The sequence below is a fragment of the Pseudopodoces humilis genome, chromosome 2, assembly GCF_049639895.1.
Source record: "Pseudopodoces humilis isolate 2021_Gansu_Grassland_sample_001 chromosome 2, ASM4963989v1, whole genome shotgun sequence".
NCBI classification, from domain to species: Eukaryota; Metazoa; Chordata; class Aves; order Passeriformes; family Paridae; genus Pseudopodoces; species Pseudopodoces humilis.
In genome coordinates, this window is record NC_142201.1 from 18,772,271 (window position 1) to 18,794,711 (window position 22,441).

At 42.1% G+C, this 22,441-nt stretch overlaps 1 protein-coding gene across 2 annotated transcripts in view; it reads left to right on the forward strand.

The window, feature by feature from the left end:
* Positions 1 to 22,441, forward strand: part of ARHGAP6 (Rho GTPase activating protein 6) — a 311,446-nt gene that overhangs the window by 133,153 nt on the left and 155,852 nt on the right. The window contains exon 1 of one of the 2 annotated variants that reach the window (XM_014256239.2): positions 19,751 to 19,866. The exons of the other annotated variant lie outside the window; for it this stretch is intronic. Coding sequence (XP_014111714.2) covers positions 19,822 to 19,866 — 45 coding nt within the window. The 5' untranslated portion in view covers positions 19,751 to 19,821. Of the gene's footprint in view, positions 1 to 19,750; positions 19,867 to 22,441 lie in introns of those variants that run through there. 2 annotated transcript variants of the gene reach the window in all.

Here is a 22,441-nt window from a genome sequence, read left to right on the forward strand (position 1 = left end):
GCCCATCTTGACATCAGAGTCTTTCTCCAGGCTACAAAAATATTTGGGGGAAATAAAAAATGAGTCAAAAGAAACTTTGAAAAATATCACAGTAACTAAAAGAATACAGTCAATACATGCTAAATAAGGTTATAATTTTTGCTGAAACCTGAGGGAAAAGCAGGAGAAACATTGTGAGACAATTGTGAGAAACACTGGAAAAGAAATGTGCACGAGTAGGGGAGTGAGCTGTTTGCAGTATTGCCTCGTCCACAGGCGAGCTATGATCCAGCATAAGAAATTCCTGGTGATCAGAAGCCATGGCCTATGCTCTCAGCTTCAAAACCATGTTCCCTTTACAGACTACAGCACTGCTGTTGTAATAGCATTCAAAAAGCTACTTAATACAACAGAATAATGTTTTTACCTGCATTTGGTGATTTGAAAGGGGAGTTGGTTACTGTGATACCCTTCCTGAGACCATAAGGTCTCAGGATATAATATATATTGATATAATTTCAATTTACTTTGAAGTACTGGGCTGTGGGGCTCTAGAAGTTGCTTCAGATGTTGTTCAGCTTTCCTTGCTGTGGTCACTGCCTGAGCAGCAAATGGTTGGTGGATGTCAGTACCCACCTCATCGCCTCCGTGCGTGTGAACCAGAGCTCTAACCCGCAGAGAAGCGGTTTCTTTTTAGATGGATTAAATAATATTTGGGTTTAGGTGATATTTTTGAAGCACCTTGAAGTCCACATAAGATAGGCCATTCAGGACTATGCATGTGTAAGCAACTTGTCTCTCCTTTTCAACAGCTGCCTAAGCAAGTTTTGTGATTAAACATTGTGTGTTTTGGACTGTGGCTGCACAGCACGAGTGGTTTGGCAGCAGCTCTGGATGAACAAGTTCCTGCCCCTGGCACTGTGCTTAGGGCAGTGTAACTGGTGTAAAGTGGGGTTTTGCCTTTGATTCTGCTGGGAGGGAGACAGTTCTTGGGTATCAAGGAATTCTGGGTCACCAGACTTATGAATGGTTGAATGCATTTTACAGTGTGGAACATCGTAGAGTAGTGGTACACAGTAGAATAATTGCTAAGTGGTCAAACGGGACTGACAGGAGCTCGTCTGGTTAGAGCATGTTGCTAATAACGCCAAGATTGTGGACTTGATCCTTGTGGGTCCCTTCCAAGGGAGAATATTCTGTGACTTGAAAGAAGATTTTTGTTCAGCAAAGAATGCTCCTCCTGCTGCATGGTTGTTCAGAGAAGGCTGGTCCATGTTCCCCAGGGAATGAGTGGGGCTTGGTGGGACAAGCAGGAAAGCAGTGCTGGTGCTGAGAGAATCCAGCTGGAACCATACCCTGCTCCTGGCCTCCAGAGCTCACACCAACTCAGGGTTTGTGCACAGTGAGGAAAAGCAGTGTACTGTTCCTTACTCATAATAACAAACTCCTCAGTCTCAGATAAGTAGAACACTTCAGGATAAGCTGGACATGGAGATTTGAACCAGAGCATCCTGAAGGGAGAAATACAGCCATTCAGGTCATATAATAAGGGAAATTATCAGCACTTATTCCTGCTGAGATCTCCTCTTTGTAAATGGCTAAGTAAACAACCCAGGGAGCTGCTGGCCATTCTGTCTCACTTTGTTATCTAGCATAGCCAAAATCACATAGAGAGATGCTTCTGTAAACAGTCAGATGGTAACAGGTTGATATACTGTGGTGAATACAGATTTTTAGAAAACAGAGAAAACATTGCAACGCTTGTCTATTTTTGAAGCAATCACAAGCTTTTTAATAAAACAGTTGATATGAAATTCAGGGCTGATGTCATCACAGTGAAACTGAATTTAGGAATTAATGAATACCTTTAAATGCCTTTGTATCAAGGGTATATCCATATTTAATTTTGCATTCATGGATGATCTGGAATTCTTAACTAGTTGATTAATGCAGTTTGTGGAAAGTTGCAGTTTTGAAGCACTCAAACTGCCTTGGAGAATTCTAGCAAAATCTGCGACTCCCAAGAGGAAATTCAACATCACCAAGTTATGTCAATGAGAGGAAAAAAGTATCCCAAGACAAATTTTCATCAGTCAAAACCCAGAGAAAAAAAGGTTCAATAGTAACAATGAGGAAGATTGTCTGGGCATTAATGGATAACAAATTAAACACAAAATAGCATAATTTGCAAGAAGGCCAAGTCTGTTCCAGGCAAGGCTCCTTGTGTTTCAGCTGCATCTGATCCAGGTTTACATCCAGTTTTTCCCTATAGGAAAACTTCACAATTTAAAGATTAAGTGTATTAAAGCAATGGCAGATTTTAGTTTCAGGTTGTATATAGTGGGGGTTTCTCAGTGTGTGTATCCCCCGAACATGTGTTATTACAGGTCATGGTAATGATTCTGTCTAATTAGTTCTATTTATCCTTTGTCTTCCTTTAAGTCCTCACAGTGATCCTTTTCTCTGAAGATCACAGGAGACACTGGAAATGATCAGGAAACACTGGGAAGGACAGAAAGCAAATAAGCTACTTCACTGAACAAGGATAACTTCAAAAGTTAGGAAAAATTAAGCTTAAGGCCACCTTTCATGACAAGCCAGGTAGAGCTGGAAATACACAGTCTAAGAGGAGGGCCATGATCACTATTAAATTATTTTAAACCAAAATGTTGGTATTTTTAAAAGTAGTAACAGAACTAAAAGAATTACTGCAGGTGACCAAAGAAATAAGACAGCAGAGAAAAGGTGAGTCAAACCAACCAATGCATTTGGGAAAATATGTAAGACTGGATAAAAAAAAAAAAAAAAAAAAAAAAGAAGGATTTGTATCTCCCATGGAGTTTGATGTGCTAAAAACCAGCTTAGTTTTAAGTGTGATTATAAGGAAACTTTATTTTCTGTGGAAAAGCTGGGCTTCAATGAAACACAATATTACCTCAAAAAGTGCTCACCATACTGAAAAAATAACTTTTTGTCAATAGATTCCCTTAAATTAAAAACAAATTACTAAATGTTGACATCTTCTACTGATAATTTACATTATGTTCTGGAACAGAAGCAAAATTTTTTTTTGAAGGTAAAGGTTTTTCCAGTCACCTCCATGTCTGGCTTTGCTTTCATGAGCAAGATGTGGCTGTATAATGGTGCTAAACCTTGATGGAGATCACATCCATCATCAGACATCCAAGAGGGCAGAATACCTCACTCTCTGAGAGCTGTAGAGTGAGACACTACACTCTGCAGTGTCCCTTCCTGCAGAGGTGCCTGAGGGCAAACAGTGATGTTAAGGCTTCCCAGCAGTGGCAGCAAGAGGAAAGAGGCCAACCAGGAGCTCCCTTCTTCCTTGCAGCTCTGAAATGTGTGGCGGGAGAGCAGTCTCAATTCCCTGTGGCCCTTCAAAACTGTTATCCTTGCAGGAAAGGGAAACTTCTGCCATTTTCTGCCTTCCCTTTGCTCTCTGCCCTGGGCTTGTGGAGTAGAAAAATGTGTCTGTGGAAAACAAGGAGTAAAGCTGTGGTGCATATTTTGCTGCTTTCTGTTATAAATCCTCAGTATTTAGACAGCAAAAATAGCTTTAAAGAGCAACAGACACTCTTGAATTCAGGCCTTCTGCAGACTACGAATTATCTGACTTGCAAACTCTGTATTGTGGTGGGTTAAGTAACAGTAGTGTTCAGTAAAGAATTATCAAACACTTGGGTTTCTTTCCTATTCCATGCTCATAAATGGCAGCAGCCAAGGCATGCATGGGTTTTGCATGTCTGAGCAGCAGTAAATGAGTGGGGCTCTCCAGGAGAATGAGCAGAACCTTCTGTGACAAACCCAAGCATTTGGGAACTGAGGTAACAGAGGATGGTGACAGCAGGGGAATGCAGGGGTGCTGGTGGCCTCTGCAGAAGAGCAGGGATAAGGCTGTTGCTTTATGTTGTTCTTTCAAAGCAGTAAGCATTTCTCAAGAGAGCTTGTTTGCTTTTTTTGCTAAATAGAGGCCTGCCTTTCTCCTTCCTGGTCAGTAAGTGCGGTTGGCTGTGGGTGCCAAAGCTGTCTGCAGACTCTGTCCTTCCTTCCACTCTTCCTGTCCCACTTTTGCCTTCTGCATCTGGCTCTGTAACACAGTTATGGAAGCTTTGCTGCTCCCAGTGTGCCTGCTGTTCCCAGCGTGGAGCTCGTGCTGGGGAAGGAGCAGGGCTCACCTGCAGTGGCTGTGCCCTAAGGAGGCAGGTGAGTGTCTGGCTGTGAACAGAACTCAGGTGGGATTTGGGGTTCTGGACAGAGTGTCTGTCAAATTATGCTATGCTCTGCCTAGGTCTCCCCATCACTGATGAATTCAAAATAAAAAGTCAGAAGAGCCATCCAGCAGAGTATCTTATTCTCAGAATATGAGTCTGTACATCAAAGAACCGTGTTACAATATCATGCATTAGTGCAGGCATATGTGAGCTGAGCCTGCACAGATCCTCTGGCTCCAAGTTTAGGAAAAAATCCTTCTTTAAGAGTACTCTTGAGCACTTGCTTTCATTTGTAGATCTGTTTTAATAGCATCCTGATTTCTAGAGTGAAAGGCAAATTAATGTCCTGTGAAATGGGGGCACCAGTGAACAGCAGTACTAAAATCTCTGACTACATCCCCTTCAGCCTATTGAGACCTCTCTTCTGCAGAGAAACTTGATCTGTCTAAACCTGAATCTTTATGCAAAAGCTTAAGTTTATCATCATGTGAAGTTTAAAACAAATCTGAAATCTAAAATTAAAAACAAATTTCCTCTTAGTATTTGTTCTTATTTATCCTTTTAGTAAAAAAGTCATCTTTACTGATATCACTTGGTCCAAAAGCAATTCACTTTGCAGCTATTTTGTTTTCCTTGCTCCATATTTCTTTCTGAAGACATTTGGCTTCATGGTTCTCCTTTCTTTCCTGCCCTTTTCAGGCTTTATTTTGCAAGCAACTCTTTATAGAGGACTTCAGCTTTTGTAAACTTTTGGTAGTGTCACATCAAGGATTCTAGTGATAGCATAGTTTTCTTTTGAGGGACTCCACAGATGAGATGCCAAACTCCTGTGAGGTGTTGGTACATTAACATAAGAACTGGAATACTGGAGGAGATGAAGAGAGGATCCCTAACACCCTAATGCTCTTTCCTGTGGGAGGCAGGAATGATGATTAAAGAAAGTATAGTAGACAGTAGAACAATTAAGAAGTGTAAAACATAAGTTATGTTTTCCCCTTCCTTGTGGTTAGTGATTTAGGGTCTTCTGCACAATAGACAGTATTGTACACAATAATCTGAGTGATGTTTAAATAGCCACAGATGGCTGGGAACGTCTTTATTCAGTTTTTAAGCTCCTTAACCTATTTTTACTCCTGGTTCTCACTGTTGTTACAGTAAATTGTACAATGGAATTATTTCCTAATGCTAATAAAGGCTCTCCTTTTGTAGAAAAATCAACATGTAATGTCATCTCATTTTGGAGTAATATGCCCTAAATATGCAGGGTTTGGGAAAAGAGAATATACAGTTGCACCAAATGTTTAATTACTCCGGTTTAAAGCAACCTGAAATTATCCATTCCTCCCACTTCCCCTGCAACACCTATAGCAGTTGAGTGACCTCAGGGGGAATTGATGTGACAGACAATTAATCCACCATAAGACTATTAATTTCCTTTCAGAGTGGCAGCCTTGCCACAAACACACTAAACCTGGAGTGGATGGACATGAGACAAGTAGAGGGATGCAGGACCACTGCTTCAGTGACAATCCACCCCTGGATGGACCAAACCCTTTGTGAGTCCTCAGAGTCTCAATTTCAGGGCTTTCTCATTAAGTGAGAAGCTTCTTTGGTTTTTTGCAGAATTCCACCCTCAGTGACATGGACACAACAACCACCTAAGTCTGAACAGAACACAGTTCAGCAGCCTCCAGGAGAACGACTGGCTTAAGTCCCATTGTGTTTGACAAGGAGGAGCCTCGTAAATGTAGTTCTCCGGTCTGTTTCCCTGACCTCACTTGGGGAAAAAATCCTACCAGCTACGATAAAAATCGTAGCTCCAGGTTTTCCTTCTCTCTATTATTGCTCTTCAGATCTTAAATTGAGAGTTTCCATTACAACACAAGGCATGAATGTACTGCTGTTTTGTGTAATGCACAGTGCTTATCCGCATACTGGCAGCACCTTCATGTTTCAGTGCTGGAGGGAAGAAGTAAGAATTTACTTGCAGACAAAGTGACAGACACTGTCAAGTTCACTTGGGTATTTGGATTTAACTTCTGAATTTAAATTAAAAGAGTGATTCATTTAATTTCTTTTCTGTTGGATATATCTCATATTGTTCAATTACAATAATATCAATTTTTCCATAATGGGATTGCTCATTTAATAATATTCAACTGAAAATAAATGTGATAGTTAAAACATTAAAAGGTCCTGAGTCAGCTAAAAAAAGCCATGAAGTTCAGGTCTTAAACGATTGGCAGATTCTAAAAGAGATTTTTTCCCTATATCTATTTACAAAATTGAGCCTGATTTTTTAAAACTGAGGGAGGGGAATATCTGAGTCTCCCTTCCTGCGCTTAAAAAGTCTGCAAAGCTTTGTTAAGAAAATAAACAGAAAAGCCTCTGAGAAATACATGAGGTCCAAAGGACCAGCTGAAGCCAAGGCTGAGACACATTGGTGGCTTCAGTTCACTGCAGACACAGCAAGCTCTCCTGCCTTCTGCTGAGAGCTGCCCTGATTTGTTTTGGTTGGATTCCTACCAAAACTGGGAGAGTGTAGGTCTGTGTGTCATGCCAGCCCTCGAGCAGCAGAACTGCCACGCTCTTTTTAGCCTCCATCAAGGGGGCACCATGGTTCATGGGCTGGTACCTCCTGCAGCATTTGTTGTGCTGCACCTCCAGCACACTTCAGAGGATTGCACACTTCAGAGTCCAAAGTGAAACACTCTGCTCCATGGATGGTATGTTGTAGGTGAATGGGGAGGAATTGATAAAAGGTGCAATACTGAAACTTTCCTATGTGGCTTTCTGTCCAGTTGTAGAAAAGAGCCTGAGAGTTGGCTTCTCCATCTGAGACCCTTAACTGGACCTGAGGTCATCCCAGAGGGAGCAGATCAAGCTTTGATACAGCAGATATCAAAGACAGACAGAGGTGTGTAGCTTCCTCTGCCTTTGGTTTAGAAGCAATTTTCCATGTGAATCCCATAGTTAAAATTGCCAGGGGTCACTTGTGGGATGCACCACACTGCTCTAATGATTTGTAAACAATCAAAGGCAAAAAAGAACCATGTTAGATTTAGAATTTTAGAGTATGAACAGTCTTTGGAGCACAGACTTACTCAAAGCTATGTGAGTAGCTAGCTGCTACCTTGAATTACAGCCATTGTCAGCAGCCTGTGATTAAATAAAGAGTAAGAGGGAGATGTGTATGAATGTGAATGTTTCACAAAGTTTTTGAAGTGAAGTAACACAATACTGAGAGCATTCATTCGCACATCAGCAGGATAACCACAGTAGTGTAAAAATTATCCCATTTATTGGAAGAATTCAGACTGTAGACAGACATATACAAGCATTGTCTTCTGGGTCCCTCTAGGCTGATGGAACAGATCACTGCAACCATCTGTTCATCACAGTACTGTGCTGATGGGTCTCAGAGGTACCAACAGACCAGGACGTATGCAAGCTGGATGTTTATGGTTCAAGCAAGAAATCAGTCAAATCTTCAATGTGGACCATTTAAGTAATCCAAGATGCTTTTGCTTATAATTAAATAAGGAGCAGCATACTTTTTTTTTTTTTTTTTTTTTTTCTCTCTCTGTGGGCCCACGGGACCAGTAATTTCTGTTAGCACGGTGATGTTACCCAGGGTCACAAGAAAACTTCTTGTGCTGGTACAGCTGGGAGCAGACAGTACAGAGGGAGTAGAAGAGTCTGTCACGGGCGATTTTCCGACATGGCTTTGTTGTCTCATATCTTTTGTTGGAGTGTTCTGTAGGACAACACCAGGCCTGAGCAGCAAAATACTGCTGCCAGCCTTCTTGTAAGTACCAACAAAAAGTGACAATCTACTTTTTTGCATCTCAGATAGTGTGCCTGAGTCTCTGTCATGTGAACATTGCTCTCTTTTTGTTTGGGTTGTAGCCAGTCTCTTCAGTCCTCACAGGGCATTTCAAGGGCCATAATTTCATCTTGTGCTGGCACAGTGACTGATCCATATCCTTGGCTGTGAGTAGATCTAAGCCAACACTGATTGCTTGGTCAACCTTGTCGGGCTTGCTGGGTTCCCAGTTTCAGAAATTTAGGGTGGCTCAGAGAGGAGCAGTGGGAGCTTCTGGCCATGGTGTGTCCATCTCTGAGAACTGCTCCAACAGGCCCTCAGGCTTGGGAATAGTCACATGAAAGTCTCCATTCTCAGCTAAGGGGCAAGAATTTTGGTCATCCCTGTTGTATTGCCATATCAGTTTCTTCATTCTTTATTTGCTTATGCCACCTTTCCTCACATTATCTATCATAACAAGACTTAGCATGTTTATTAACAATCCTTTACCTGTATGCTATATCATACTTTAGTAGAAAAAAACCCCAAAACTGCATTGCTTCGCAAATTTCAGCTTGGTACCAATGGTGGATGGAAAGATGTTATAGATGAAATCTGGGGATGTTTTCCCATCTTGCTTGCAGGCCCATGTGTTACCTAAAAGGGAAGCTACAGATCCTTTGATACTGCCATCCTGTCTCTGAGTACTTTGGGGTACTTTTGACTCTAATTCTGGGTTTTATGGGTAAACTTTTATGTGATGCTCCATCGAAAGGACAACATTAAACTGAAATCTTAAATAAGAGATTCAGCTTTGTCTATGGAGTTTACAAATTCCAACTTATGGAAAGTGGAGAACCCTGTTATTACAGAGTGATATTCTAATAGAGCTGCTTTAAATGGCCATAGCAATTTTTAATTGCAAGGGCAATGAGATATATCCATTTGATCCCTGTAACTGCATCCACATCAGGACTTCAGCTACATGAGTAGCAACTTCTAAATTGGTTTTGCAATACAGGTCAGACTTTTCTACAAAGCTTGAGTTAAAGCAGACATGTAGGAAAGGGAAGGCATGAGAGCCCCTGGGTGGGAAGGAGAAGGAAATACCTGAAAACCCTTTCATTTTCTCCAGCTGTGCCATCTAGCTGTTTGTAGCTCAAAGACCGGAGCAGCAGTCTGGTAAAAGAAATTGAAGAGTTAAAGTGAGTTGGACAGAAGCAGGGACAGATCTGTGGAAGGAAAATACTTCCCAAAATGGGTCAAAAATAACAAATACAAAGTGTACTGAATGAACTTTTGTTTTTGCTTAAGATTAACTTAAATTTTTTAGAAGAGAAAATACACTTTCTCTAACAACATGAACCCTGTGTATATTTACCTGAGGCTTATAGAAATAGCTCATATGACAAGTCTGGCTCCATAAACTCCGCCTAAGAAGCCTGGATCAGCAAAATTCAATCTGGAAGATGTCTATAAATTTATTAAAACTGTCTGAGGACAGTTAACTATTGAAGTAATTTTCTGTTTGTAAAAAGATACAAGTTTTTTAAGTTAGTACTGAAGTCCATGGAAATCAACTTCCATCATTCAGTGCTTTAGTTAACTTTAGATTTAATTCTTCCGATAAAGAAATGCTAACTCAAGACCAGCCACATAAAGTGAGGCCTATTTGCAAATAAATTTAATTAATTTTAATATATTTTTGTCTTTTTTACTCACTGGAGATTTTCAGCATTTTCATGCTTCAAATAAATCTTAAGGAAGAAGTCAAAGCAAGCAGTCAGCTGCTCTAAGGCAAATCAAATAGTGCTTTTCTGCATGTTTTACTAACAGATGAACAGGCAATCGCATTTACAGAGCATACTACATGTTGACAGAGTGCATTACTTCATTTTGCAGTATTGGCAATTTGAGATCTTAGCAAAACAATGCTGAGGTCGCTCTCATTCTGTATTGCCATCCTTGGAATGTGGCTGGGGTTTTCATTAACTCTCTCACTACAAGGTACTGCAGATGGAGGCAGATTTTATAGGGGGGGTTGTAATAAACATCAGAGAGCAGAAAGTTGTAAACAGCTTAAATTCTTTGTCCTATGTGGATGAATTCCTTTTCCTTAACACTTTGATGTTCTCAGCATCCTGTGGACACTTTTCCTAATTGGAGGTGAATGGGTGGATAATGCACATGGACTTTGATACCTCTCAGCTGGTGTGTGGGGAGAAGTGGTCTCAAACTCCAGCACCCAGTGAATATATGCCTCAATATAAACAGAAAAAGTTTGGATATTCAGCCTAACGCTTGGCTTGCAGCATTCTGGCTCTGCTTAGGAGCACAAATCTTGTACAGGATCACTTCCAAGATTTCTCCTCAACTGTTTAATCAAGGGAACAGGACAAAAAGGGAGAATAAAGAGCACTGCTCTAGCACGACTTTCTTTCACTGCTGCGTTATTCCTGCTTTTCCCGATGCTGACTTCATTGAAGTCACCAGTATTATCAAGTTAGTGTAAAACTGCAGTGAATCTTTCCAAGGCCTTTTCTGTACTTACATTTTTTCGAGTCTTACCAGGACAGTTAAAGCAATACAAGTCACTTGAGAAGAATTTAACTACAAAGGAACTGGTCGTCCTTACTGCAAAAGGAGAGCAGACTGGTGGGGGAATCTTTAGGAAAAGCTTCAGTGCTTTCAATTCATAGCTTACCTTTTCACAAAACAATTGCCTGAGAATAGGTCAACATTTTTATACAGCCCAGCCTTTCCCAAGCTGTTTTGCCCAGGGGGATCATCCCCTCCCAGATTAGCATAAATGCCCTTGCTCAGCAGCACTGTGACTATACCACCTCTGGATCCCTAGATCTGGAAGGCTGTGGGTTGTGCTTTGCCTTTTACCTTCCTCCAATCCCTGCAAAGGGAATAGTCACAGTATGAGGTACACTGGAATAATTGCACCCAAGCTATGAGGAATTCAGTACACTTCCATCAAGGAAAGGATCCTGCAGATTAAAACAATAAAGCTCTGCAATTGGAGAAACTGCTTGGATGATGGTGCATGTCTTATATGAATGGTGCTTTCATGTTCTTGTTGCTTTTTAAATCACTTTCTCTACAGAGCTTGTACTCAGAGCTCCAGTTTCCAGGTAACAGGGAGTACCAGACACCCAAGTGCTGGTTGATTTAACCTTTTATCTGAACACAACTGGCAAGGGGTTTGAGCACTAACATACTATAATTCTTCAGTCAAACCCAGCTCTTTTGGCATGAAGACTAATTCGTGAGAGCAAGATGCCACATTTACATGCAGTCACATGTAGTACAACTGTCATGACTGCTGCAGGGAAGGACAAAAGTACAATAAACATATCTTTTGCTTTATGTTTACTGGGCCATGTTTTTGGTAATGTTCACTGCTAAGTACCGAGTTAGTCCATGGGTCTTGTTGGGTAAGGTATTAATCCATTTTGCCTGGACATATAAGACAGGTCTTCTTGCAGGTCCCTTCCTCGAGCTCCAACTTGCATTGGTTTAGGTTGTAGAAACACATGTCTGTTGAAGCAGGCTATCCAGGCAGTTGGACCAAAGGTCTTTAACATACTCATTCCTACCTTTGGATAGCACAGCTTGTTCTAGGGTTCTGTACATGGATGTATCTGCAATGGCAGCTTCTCCAGGAAGGCACATGTCAGTGCACTCATCTGGGTCTGGAAAAGTGTCCAGCAGATAAAACACGGCATCTGCTTTACACTGCCACATCCCAAACTCTTTCATCTCTACTGTTGGTATAGAGTAGGTCTTCAGTGACTAAATGGGGATCAAGATAACTCATGCATAGATACTGATGGGCAACTATCTGAATCTGAAAATGAGTCGCACCTGGAACACTTGGACATGGTTGTTGTTGTTTGCTCTTTTCCTTACTTCTTCACAATGTTTTTAGACTTAGGGTAAAAGTCAGCCAGAGTGTTTAACATTCTGCATTTCTCCATCTCCTCTTTGGATGCTGAAGTATGTTCCCTCATATTCTCTCTCACCTGTCACAACAGGTCAGAGGAACTTTTATGCCTGAATCATTAGGTGACCGAAGTTTCATACTAGAAAACAAATATGCTTTGATGCTTTTGCAGCCTCAGGGTGAAAACAACAATAAACTTATGGCCAAGGAAAATGATGCTCAAATAAAATTTGTCACTACTTGTAGCCCTCAGACTCCACACAGTAAAATTGTAATTTCATTCCTGTTCTCCAAAGTAAAACCAGATAGTGAATGTAAATTGATAGAGCACACTGTAAAAATGTTCATTGTTAATTCAGTGGACAGTCATATATACAAGTTCAAAATACCTCATAAGGAACTTAGTGTGTGAGGTTATTGGATATTATTCCATTCTATAAATACAAAAGAAGAAACATTTCAAAATCCATTTATCATGCTAATGAGTAGAAATTTACTATAGTGGAAAAAACTGGTTTACTGGCTTTCAAATAGTTCATTTGCAACTCTTTGAATTCACTTCTAATCAGTCCAGGAAAACTATCCCTGAGTTACAAGCAGGCTGCATGGAGACTCTGGGTTTATGACTGAGAAAAATTCCTCTTGGGCTGCCCCACAGGCAGTCCAAGGCCTGGGACTGATTCAAGAGTGTGCATCTTTGGTTAAGTCCATCGAGCGATCCAAACGCAGGTCCAGTGATCCTGAAAATTCTCAGTTCCCATTAGCAGTGCAGGCTGCCTGGCAGAACTGCTCTGCAGTGGCCTCCCCAGCTATAGGACAGGCTGCCTGCCAGGGCTTGGCACCGCTGGAGATGGCACAGCCCTGCAGCTTGTCAGTGCCAAGACCTCAGGGCTTCACAGGACTGTGGCAAATCCTAATTCCATAGTAATTTTCAGGCTGCCTTTCTGGCTTCCCAGGCTCCCTGCCCTGGGGCGGGGCTGTACTGGGATTCCTCCCAGGGACTGTCACTCCAAGGGCAGTTTGCATGAGCGCTCCCCCAGGGCTCAGAGAAAAGAGGAATTTCTGTCAGGCTCATTGCTGACCAGCAGACTGCTTCATGATTTGTCTTCATCTGGCTCCAAAAAAGAGTATAAGAATTCATAGTTCACAAAAACTTTGAAAATGTTGGCTTTAGACTCCATCAGATGAATGTCAGATTTTGAAAAGCAAAGTCCCTTCTCAGCTGGAACACTAGCTTGTCAACCAGCCCCAGCGAATACTATGAATAATAGTGCCCCCACTCTTAATTTACACTTGAAATCCAGAAGAACACAAGGTCCATCCCCAAATTATTGACAACTAAAAAAACATGATGTTTGTAACCACTTCACATATAGCCTGAAATGTATTAAACAATGACTTCATTTGAAGAGGTTTGTTAACATTATGAATATTATTATTGTGGGTCAAAAGAAGCTTGGTCTTGTTCCAGTCTGAAATAATTACTTTTACACTGCAAAACTGGTTTATGAATTTCAACATTAAATCAAAATGTACAGTAGTCACGTTACTTCTTGGGAGGTTTATTGTGTAGTTATTACTCTGCAGACTAAATGGATTTTAACAATCCCATACTACTCATGAAGCAATTTTGAATAAACTTTTGGTTTGTGAAAGAGCCCTTCCTCCCCCTAAATTCTTGTCAAATCTTCAGATGGTAAATTTAGATAGGAACCCATGCTTCTGTCTGTTGTTGATAAGCATTCTTCTTTCTAATCAGAGCAACCAGATCATGGATCTGTAAGTGACTTGTTTCAAGTTCTTGGTTTTAAATTTTTTTTTTCTATAGCTGCAATTTCTGTAAATGTCATATGTAATGAAAGAAAATTGTGTTTTTCTCCCTCTTCAGTTCTTGGAAGACATTTAAGGGAGAAGGATAATTGCTAGTGAGAGCACAGCCCAGTTTTACTTTATTGTGAAGGTGAGTTGCAAAGAGATAAACAAGGAAGGAAATGCATGGAGATCTACCCACTCTCAGGAACTAGAAAAATCATCTAGTGAATTGTTATTTTCCCAGATGTGTATAATTTGTGTATGAGACTTCACTGAGATTTTTGGCTTGCATGCTTAAGTCTCCTAGCTGTTTTGATACTCTTAACCTGGAAGTTACACTTGCTTCTTTTTTTTTCCCCTTATTTCCACCCCCCACCCCAAACCCCAGCATTCTCCTCTTTATTTTTATCTTGGTCTGTGTCAGCAAGGAAAAACAAACATAAAAAAATTTAGGCCTGAAACCCTGTCATTTATTTGCACACGAAACAGTGAGTGGTCACATTTATTTAAACTGCAGCCTCTAAGGAGGGAAAAATATGGCAGGATAACTGGTAGTTTCTTCTGCAGCTTTAAAACACAAATGAATTTGAGTGACCCATGGGATTAATGCTAATTTTTGTTGAAAAAATATATTTTGCTATGTTTTAGGGTAAGTTTTTTGATCTACAAGTTAGTGGTTTGTAGTTTTAAAGATATGCTAGTGAATTTTCACTGATGCTGCAAATAGAGACCATTGAGCACATGTAAGGGACACAAAGTAACTTAACCTTTTTCTAAACCAAAAGTATTTTAGATTAAATTTCTTTGCTATGCTGCTGATAACTGATAGTGCAGTAATATGTGCTATCACATGCAGGACATCACTGACCTGCAGTCAATTATACAGTATGTATATATATAGGGACTTAAAAATTAAAAAGTGAGGTTCCCACATGAGGTTCTGGTAGCACACAGTGCTAACAAACTCCTGGATGCTTGCTAACATCCTTCACATTATGGGAAAGATTTCCCTTTCGATTGCTCCATCAGTTGTCCATTTCTTTTACCAAGTGCTTACCAGAATAGTTGGTTTTGGCTCTGGGGCATGTTGTCTTGATTCTCACCTTTCTGCTCCCTCCCAGCCGATGCCCCATCAGGCAGCAGCAGCTCTGGCTGACTGACCACAGGCAGAGGGCATGGAGCAGAGTTGAGGGTCCTCCTCTAGATATGTACCCATTACACTCTTGAGAAAAGAATGTAATCCTATCCCTCTGCACATCACGCTTTGCAGCTCTGAGTTATAATCTGGAGTCTGGTTTGCCCTCTAGGCTTCTTGGTGTTGGAGCGTGCAGGAGCATTTAGTGGGTGTGCACAAGGTGCAGTTCCTTTCAGCTTGCACCACCTGGTGCAAGCACAAGATAAGTGTTTGCATCAAGGGAACACAGGACGCTTTGTACCTGCCCCCCAGGAATAAGGCACTCACTTCACCAGGATGAGCAACACTTGAGCAACTCCTTGAGAGCAGTAACAGGGTCACATTCTTCTCATCTATTAGATCTCATATAAAGAGCTTTCAGACATCTAGGAAATTACAGCGATCAAGTTCTTTCCAAATAGGATTTCTTTCTGTCTAAGAAGATTTGTGTCATTATTGTAAAGAAGCATCTCTAGGAGTGAGATGGTGCTTCATTCTTCATTGGCATTAAGTACTATTTCCTTAAGTTCTGTTACAAACTAGTGAAAAATTAACATATTTTGATAGGTAGAAAATAAATAAAAGAAAAAAAATCTGAACAAAAGATATTTGTAGTGTGTTATCCCTAAATTCCAATTCCCTAGTTTCTAGGTTTTGTTTATAGAACTTTGCACATTTCATATTCTTGTCTGTCATCTCATGGCTTTCTTCTTTTTGGAAAATAGACTTAAACCATTACTTGTATTGACCGAATGAACATTTGGCTGGAATAAGAAAAGTACTGATTCCCCAAGGAAGTGTGCTGCCAGTATCACTCTTGGCTTTGGTTCAGCAGCCACCGAGGCGAGTCTTTTCCAGATGTGGAATTACCTCTGTATGGAAGCTGCATTCACATACTATTAGAAAGGTCAAGCAAAACAAGACGTTCATGCTTGCTTCAAGCTTTTTCACCTGAAGATATTGATTGTGTTTTCACCTGATAAATATGGTAGCCCCTGCTTTTCTGAATGCAAAGAACCAAGGCACTGAGACTTAAGGACCTTTCTGAAAGTCAGGTGAGCTCTAATAGCTGGTCTCCCAGGTGGGCTTCTCCGCACTTAACTGCAGGGCAGCCATCTGACCTGTCATGTTGAAGTAGCACTTCAATTTATGTGCCCTACTTTAAATGTCTACTTGGAGTGATACACATTGTCCACCATATGTGTGGGTTTCTTCCTAGGGTGATAAACTGGAGGTTGTAGATGTTTAGGTTAGACAAATCCTTTACTTCAGTAAGAACCCTGCTGGCTGCCCTCCCAAAACAGGATGCATATGGAAACTTTTTCCTGCCTCATCTGGTGAGACATCAGGCAGCTTGAGTCCAGGTGAAGTTCATGGCAGAGAAGTAAAGAAGTCATTTCTCACCAGTTTCATAATTGTGTGCTATCTGCAACTGAACAGCTATTTTCCTTTGTTTATTAGCAGTTCCTGCTGAGAAAGCACTCAGTTCCTACAGTAATATTGGAAAAACAAAACCTAGCTTCACTAATGATCAGGTAGGTAAGATTCAATTACCTACTCATTTCCCAGCTGCTGTGTTGTAAAGGAACTAAATTTTAGCTGAAACATTATTCACTCTTCTGTTGTCAATGACAAATGATAAACAGGAGAGGAGTGACGGTTCTACTGAAAATCTGTGTTTGCAGGTGTAAAGCCCACATTACAGCTCCTCAAAGCTGTGTAAGGAACCACCACAATGGGAATCATGGAAAGCATGAATTGATTGAGCTGCCCCAGAATGAATATACAGGAAGTTAACTGTGATGCTTTGCATCATCTCTTAAGAGAAGCTGACCTGGAGTGTTTACACTTCCCAAAGTGAGCTGCATGTATTCCTTGGGCACCCATTATCAGGTAGATGAAGGAGGAAGGAAATTTGGAAGGAACAGCAAGGAGGAATCATAAATGCATCATAAGTGAATAAGGGTGGAATGTGAAAGGGTAAAAGATAATCAGAATGGCCAGAAAGATCTGTCTGTAAATCGTAGTTGCTAAGTGGCTTAAGAGAGGGAGAGGTGATTGCAGGCAACTGAGTAGTACAGCTCAGTGGGTTCCTGTTCATTTCAGATCAGGGTGGGCTCCAAACCCTCTGCAGTTTGAAATGAGAGACTTCTTGGCCACCATAAATACAGTGTAAGGAAGTTTTCTAAACACAGCCACAATAGCTTGTGTTCAAAATCCAGAAAGCTTTGTTAAGGTTTGAAAACACCTTCTGTAGTCAGCAGTTCGTTTTAAATTCTGATACTAGGTACACAAAAGTCTTGAACTCCGAAATTTCTGGTAGCTGCAACTTAACAAATAATTTAAGGTTTTATACATGAAGACACAAGAACCTTTGCTCCTGATTTTTATATTACGTTTACAGAATAAAACTGGATCTAGTAAAACTGTGTTTTTCTGAGTTGATACCCCCCAAAATATAAGCTTTTGCTCATAACTCTTTCTTTGTCATCATAAAAAGTTCAACTGCAGTTTCCTTATCATGTATTCTTTATTTTTAATCTTAGCTACACCAATGTAACAACCTGTTATTACTGCAAAGCACTTCCATGCATGCTCTTCATCTGCCCCCAGTATCCTACTCCCAACTAGACAGTCTCCAGATTTCTTTTGTGCCAGCTCCGGCGCTCATCTCCTCCCTCAGAGGGCTGATTCAGTCTGCTAAATGGAAAGAAAGGTGTGTGCTTCATTTGCTGTATTGGTTTGAGAGAAGCACGGAGGCAGAGGGAGGCAGAGGGAAGGGAGGTGAGGGCAGCCTGTGGCTGGAAGAAGGGGTTGAAGAGGATTAATGGGAGGCAGACTCTCCTTTTCAGTGGCAAGGAGTTACCAGGCCAAACAAGTTTGACCTGCAAAATTTCACCTTTAGTCCTTCCCCTCTCTGGCTTCACCCTCTAGGGCATTCTTTACCTTTCTGGCTTTTTTCTGTTTTCCTTTTCCCTGAATTTCTCTGTTTTCTCCAAGTTTTGCATCTCTCCCTTTGCTGGTTTGATTCTTCTCTACCTTCTCTACCAATTGGGGCTCCTCCACACTGTTCTTTTCACCTTGGGGTATTGATTAGAAACAACACCCCTGTTTTAATCCTTTTGTGATGTTTACCATTTCCTTTTGCATTGACTGTGGTTAGAAGAGGCTGGTGATGGTATACAGCTTGAGCATAGAAATCCTACAAACCTCTTCCCATCTTGCTCACCCGCTTTCTGTGGTCAGACCTGCAGAGCAGACAAACAAACATTGGGAATCAGAGCATATGATATATGTAGAGCTTTCCAGTTGAAAACATCTTCTTGAAATAAAAATTAGAAATTTACAGAGGAAAATCAGGCACTCAGCATTTTAATTTTTATTATTTTTTTCCGTCTATCTGCCTGGAGATTCTGATGACTTGGAAGTTTGATATATAAGGTTTTTTTCTGTTGGGTGCTGCTTTCCAATACATGCTCTGCAACTTCTCAAATATCTACCCTGCCTTGTTTTCCAGGAAGGGGAGAAGCACAGATTGTTCACCCGAGAGACAGAAATGGACTTTATTGGTAAATTCAGATACTGTGTTCTTTGTTCATGCCAAGTTGACTGTCCATGGGAACACTTAAAGACTATTTCCTCTGCAACAGGGATTAAGATCCATGGAAGATCCATAACTGGAAGCCTGTTGAGTACAGTACATTAGCATCAGAGCACATAAAAAACTTTGGCTCAACAGATTTATCTTTCCAGCATGTATTTTGTGTTATTATATACATTTTTTTTTTTTCCTCAGAATATCTTTTTCTTTCTCCCTAAAGTACTTGCTACCTCTGTTTTGAGATAATGTGATGGGCTAGTAGCATTTGCCTAGATTGTAGGTCAGAAACAGTAAAACTGATTAATTTCATATATGGCATGCAGTACTAGAGTAAGTCCACTTCTTCAGAGAACAGCTGAAAATAACTGGGGGGGGGGGGGGGGAGGGTTTGCTGCCCTTACCGAGATTTGTACAGAGCATTGAAAAATTATTATAAAGGTGAAAGAAATCATGTAGCCTGGTCTAGGCTCTGCTTAGGCTATGCTTAGGTGAGGGAGGTTTATACATTTTTAAACACTTCTACTGATGGAATAATCTCCCGCGGCAAGTCACACAGAAGTCACTACTAATTATATAACACGGTAGAATGCAATTTTCCTTCAGAATTTGTTTGATCTTCTACAGTTTGTGTAAAGACACATTCATGAAATAACGAATAGGCCGTGACATAGCATTTTGCTTTTCAAAGTCTACGTGTTAAAGAATCATGAGCCAGTCCACCCAAAGCACGTATCGTAAAACCATGAACAGGAAAGTTACGCTTTATTTGTCCCTCTCTCCTTCACCTGCAGGACCAGGTTCCTCGTCCCCAGGTGTTGCCAGGGGCCGGACCGATGTTTGTCCCGGGGCTGTGGGACGGGACGGGGCGGCTAGAGCCGCCGCGGCCGGGGCAGGGGACAGCGCCTCGGCGGGGCTCCGAGCCCGGCGGCCCCGAGAGCCGGGAACAGAGCCGCCGCTGCGGGGAGGGCTCGCAGGTGCGCCGGGCTGAGCCGGGGAGGCAGCGGCGCTGGGCGGGAGAAGCGGAATCGCCGCCCCCCGGCGGCGCCGGGAGCCGCCTCCTGCCGCGGCTCTGCCGAGGGGCTGCCGGCTCCCGCGGGGAGGGACAGCCGGGGGCGGGCTGCAGGCGGGAGTTACGAGGAGGGGCGCCGGGGGCCGGAGGCTGCCGGGCTGAGCCCAGCGCTGCGGCGGCCGCCGGACGGCAGGTCGGGGTCGGTGCCCGGCGCCGAGCGCAGCGGGGGCGGCGGCGCCTCCGCCCGCCCGTTCGCGCCCATGGGGGACTCGGTGTTCAGCGAGAGGCCGGCGCTGCGCTATGCGGTGAGTGCCGGGCCGGGAAGGGGCTGCGCGGAGCCGGGGCTCCCACGTGTGCCCTGGGGTGGCGGGAGCGGCCGTCTGTCCGTCCGCACGGGCGTGGAGCCGCGGGTCGGGGAGAGGTGGCTGCAGCCCTGTCCCGGCGAGCACTCGGGGCGCGCAGCCTGCGGGCAGGGCGCCGAGCTGGAGGCTTTCTTCGCTTTCCTACCTGGAGGTCGCGCTTTGCTGGAGATGACATAAATATTTATATTTTTAATTAATAAGGAGAGGGCGGTGCGGCGGCGGTGCAGCCTCTCGGGGCATCCCGGAGCCCCGTGTCCGGCCCCGCTGGCCCCTTCTGGCGTCCGTGGGCTGGGGGCGAGCCCAGCTCCGGGACGGCTCTCGGCGGCTGCTTCAGATAATAACACCGTACTTTATTTAATTGCATTCACTACAGCTGGTGCTTTTGGGAAGCCGCTGCACTTCCACCAGCCTTATTAGGAGCATTTTCTCGTTTGCTCCGGCATGGAAAAAAAAAAAAAAAAAAAAGAAAAAAAAGCCGCGTAAAAACAAGCAGCTGCCTCCTCTCCTGAAGTCATAAATAAACTCCAGCACGAGTAATAGCATGCGAGGGCTGGTGCCGCTCTCGTTTGCACCCATGTCAGTGATGAATAATTTTATTGCTGTTGTTAAAGTTGTGTGGGAATTGTCAGTCGGAGCAGGCTTGCTTCACTGGTCCTGGGAGCACGGCTGCTGGATTGGCGGGATGGGTTGATTAATTTCTAAGTGTATCAATTACGGAATGCGCTGCGATGTGCTTTTTTTTCACTTGCTTCATTTTGATTCCTTCAGTATCGGACTTGAAATTAAACTTCTTTTTTTACACCTTTTTTTTTTATAAAAGAAAATAAAATCTTGTGTAAACAATTTGAAAGTGACTACTTGGGATTTTTTGGGCAGCAGGGTTTACTGTCTGTCTCTATACATGCTTTTGTACCCACTCAGCTGTAGGTGTTAGTGCATTCAGCTGCTGTAATAATATGAGAGTTTTTAGAGGTAATGGTAAGTCACCTAAATTAGTTAATAGAAACAAATACCTTTGGTACTGTGTCTGAGTAGCGACAGTGATTTCATCAGGAATCCAGTTATCATACATCAAACAAATTGGAACCACTTCTTTCAACAGGTAACGGTGCCGTGAGTATTTTGTGCGTGGAGACCACTGCCAGTCACGTCACGTGCTAGTGACATGAAACTTTTATTACTTCCTGTGATTGTGCTTGTCAGTCTACCATTAACTACTAGCTGCAAACACATTATTGTTTCTGTCAGTTGGGTATTAGTCCTGTTTTATGCCCAAAGCCAGCAGCAGGTAGTGCATTGAATTCAGGACAGCAGGCGTGCAAGAGAAAAAGACTGGCCAGCCATATCGGGTAACCATTGCCCCTCTGGGAAAACCCCTGCTTTTTGATTGCTGTATATTGCGGCAAAAGGAAAATTGCACACCTAAGAATGAAACTTAAAAGCATTTTTTTACTATTTTAGGATATATTTCAGTGACGAAGTAGCCACACATTGTTGTATCTTGGAGATAAGTGATTTGTAGTTGATATTACTGGTTTGCCTGGAGAATAGGGGTCTGGATGCTGTGCATTACCATGCACAGGCTTAACCTGGAGTCTGTGAAGAACCTAGATGAGAAGAAAAGTGTGTTGACTTGATGATGAGCTAAGACTGTAGAGCTTTCTTGTATTGAGACCTTAGTAATTGGTGCTTTGCTACACTTAAGTAGTATTCTCATTAAGTAATTGCATGGTGTAAATACAAATCAAGTTCTTGGATTGTTTTGATAACTGTGAAATAAAAATTATGAAGTGTTATGGCATTTAATAGCAATTAATTTATTGGCAGAAGAAATTATAGTGATTTCTGTGGTGAGCTTCTTTTCCGATTTTTTTGGACTCATAATTGAAGTTTCATGGTTTTCATAAAAGGAAGCATCTCCACTAGCATCTTTGTTCCAATCAGTGGTGTGCTTTTAAAGGAAGTCTCCCAGTCTTCCCCAGTTGTGTGCTTTGCTTCATGTCTCTGGGTAGTCAGAGCACAGGAAACAGCATTTATTCAGGTGGTGCTCAACTGGGGAATGTGCTCCTGGTGCTTCCCAGAGCTTGGAGGGTATTTGAACCTCAGGACCAAGCTAGAGTCAGCTTGACTTGGAAAATTCTTGTTGTTTGGACATTTGATCCACTGTACCAGCCCCTGAGCTCTGCTATGTGCTACAGCCAGTACAACACCATAATTAATATGCAATTAGTAACACAGTAATTTAGCCATAGATCAACAGGAATGACACTGCCATTCTGAGGCTTCCTAGTGTGTTTGCAAGCATAGCTTAAGACTGTTATGTCAGTGGGTATGATCACATCGCCTGTAGCACATTGGATCTGTGTGTGTGATAAGTGAGAGTTATAATTATGTCACAGTTCCATTTTGAACTCAGCACTGGTGTTGACTTACCAAAAAACTTCAGTAGACAAAGAGGTTATTTTTAGAAGCTGAAACATTGTTTTCGGTGAAAAGTAAATTAAAAGAGACCAGCCAG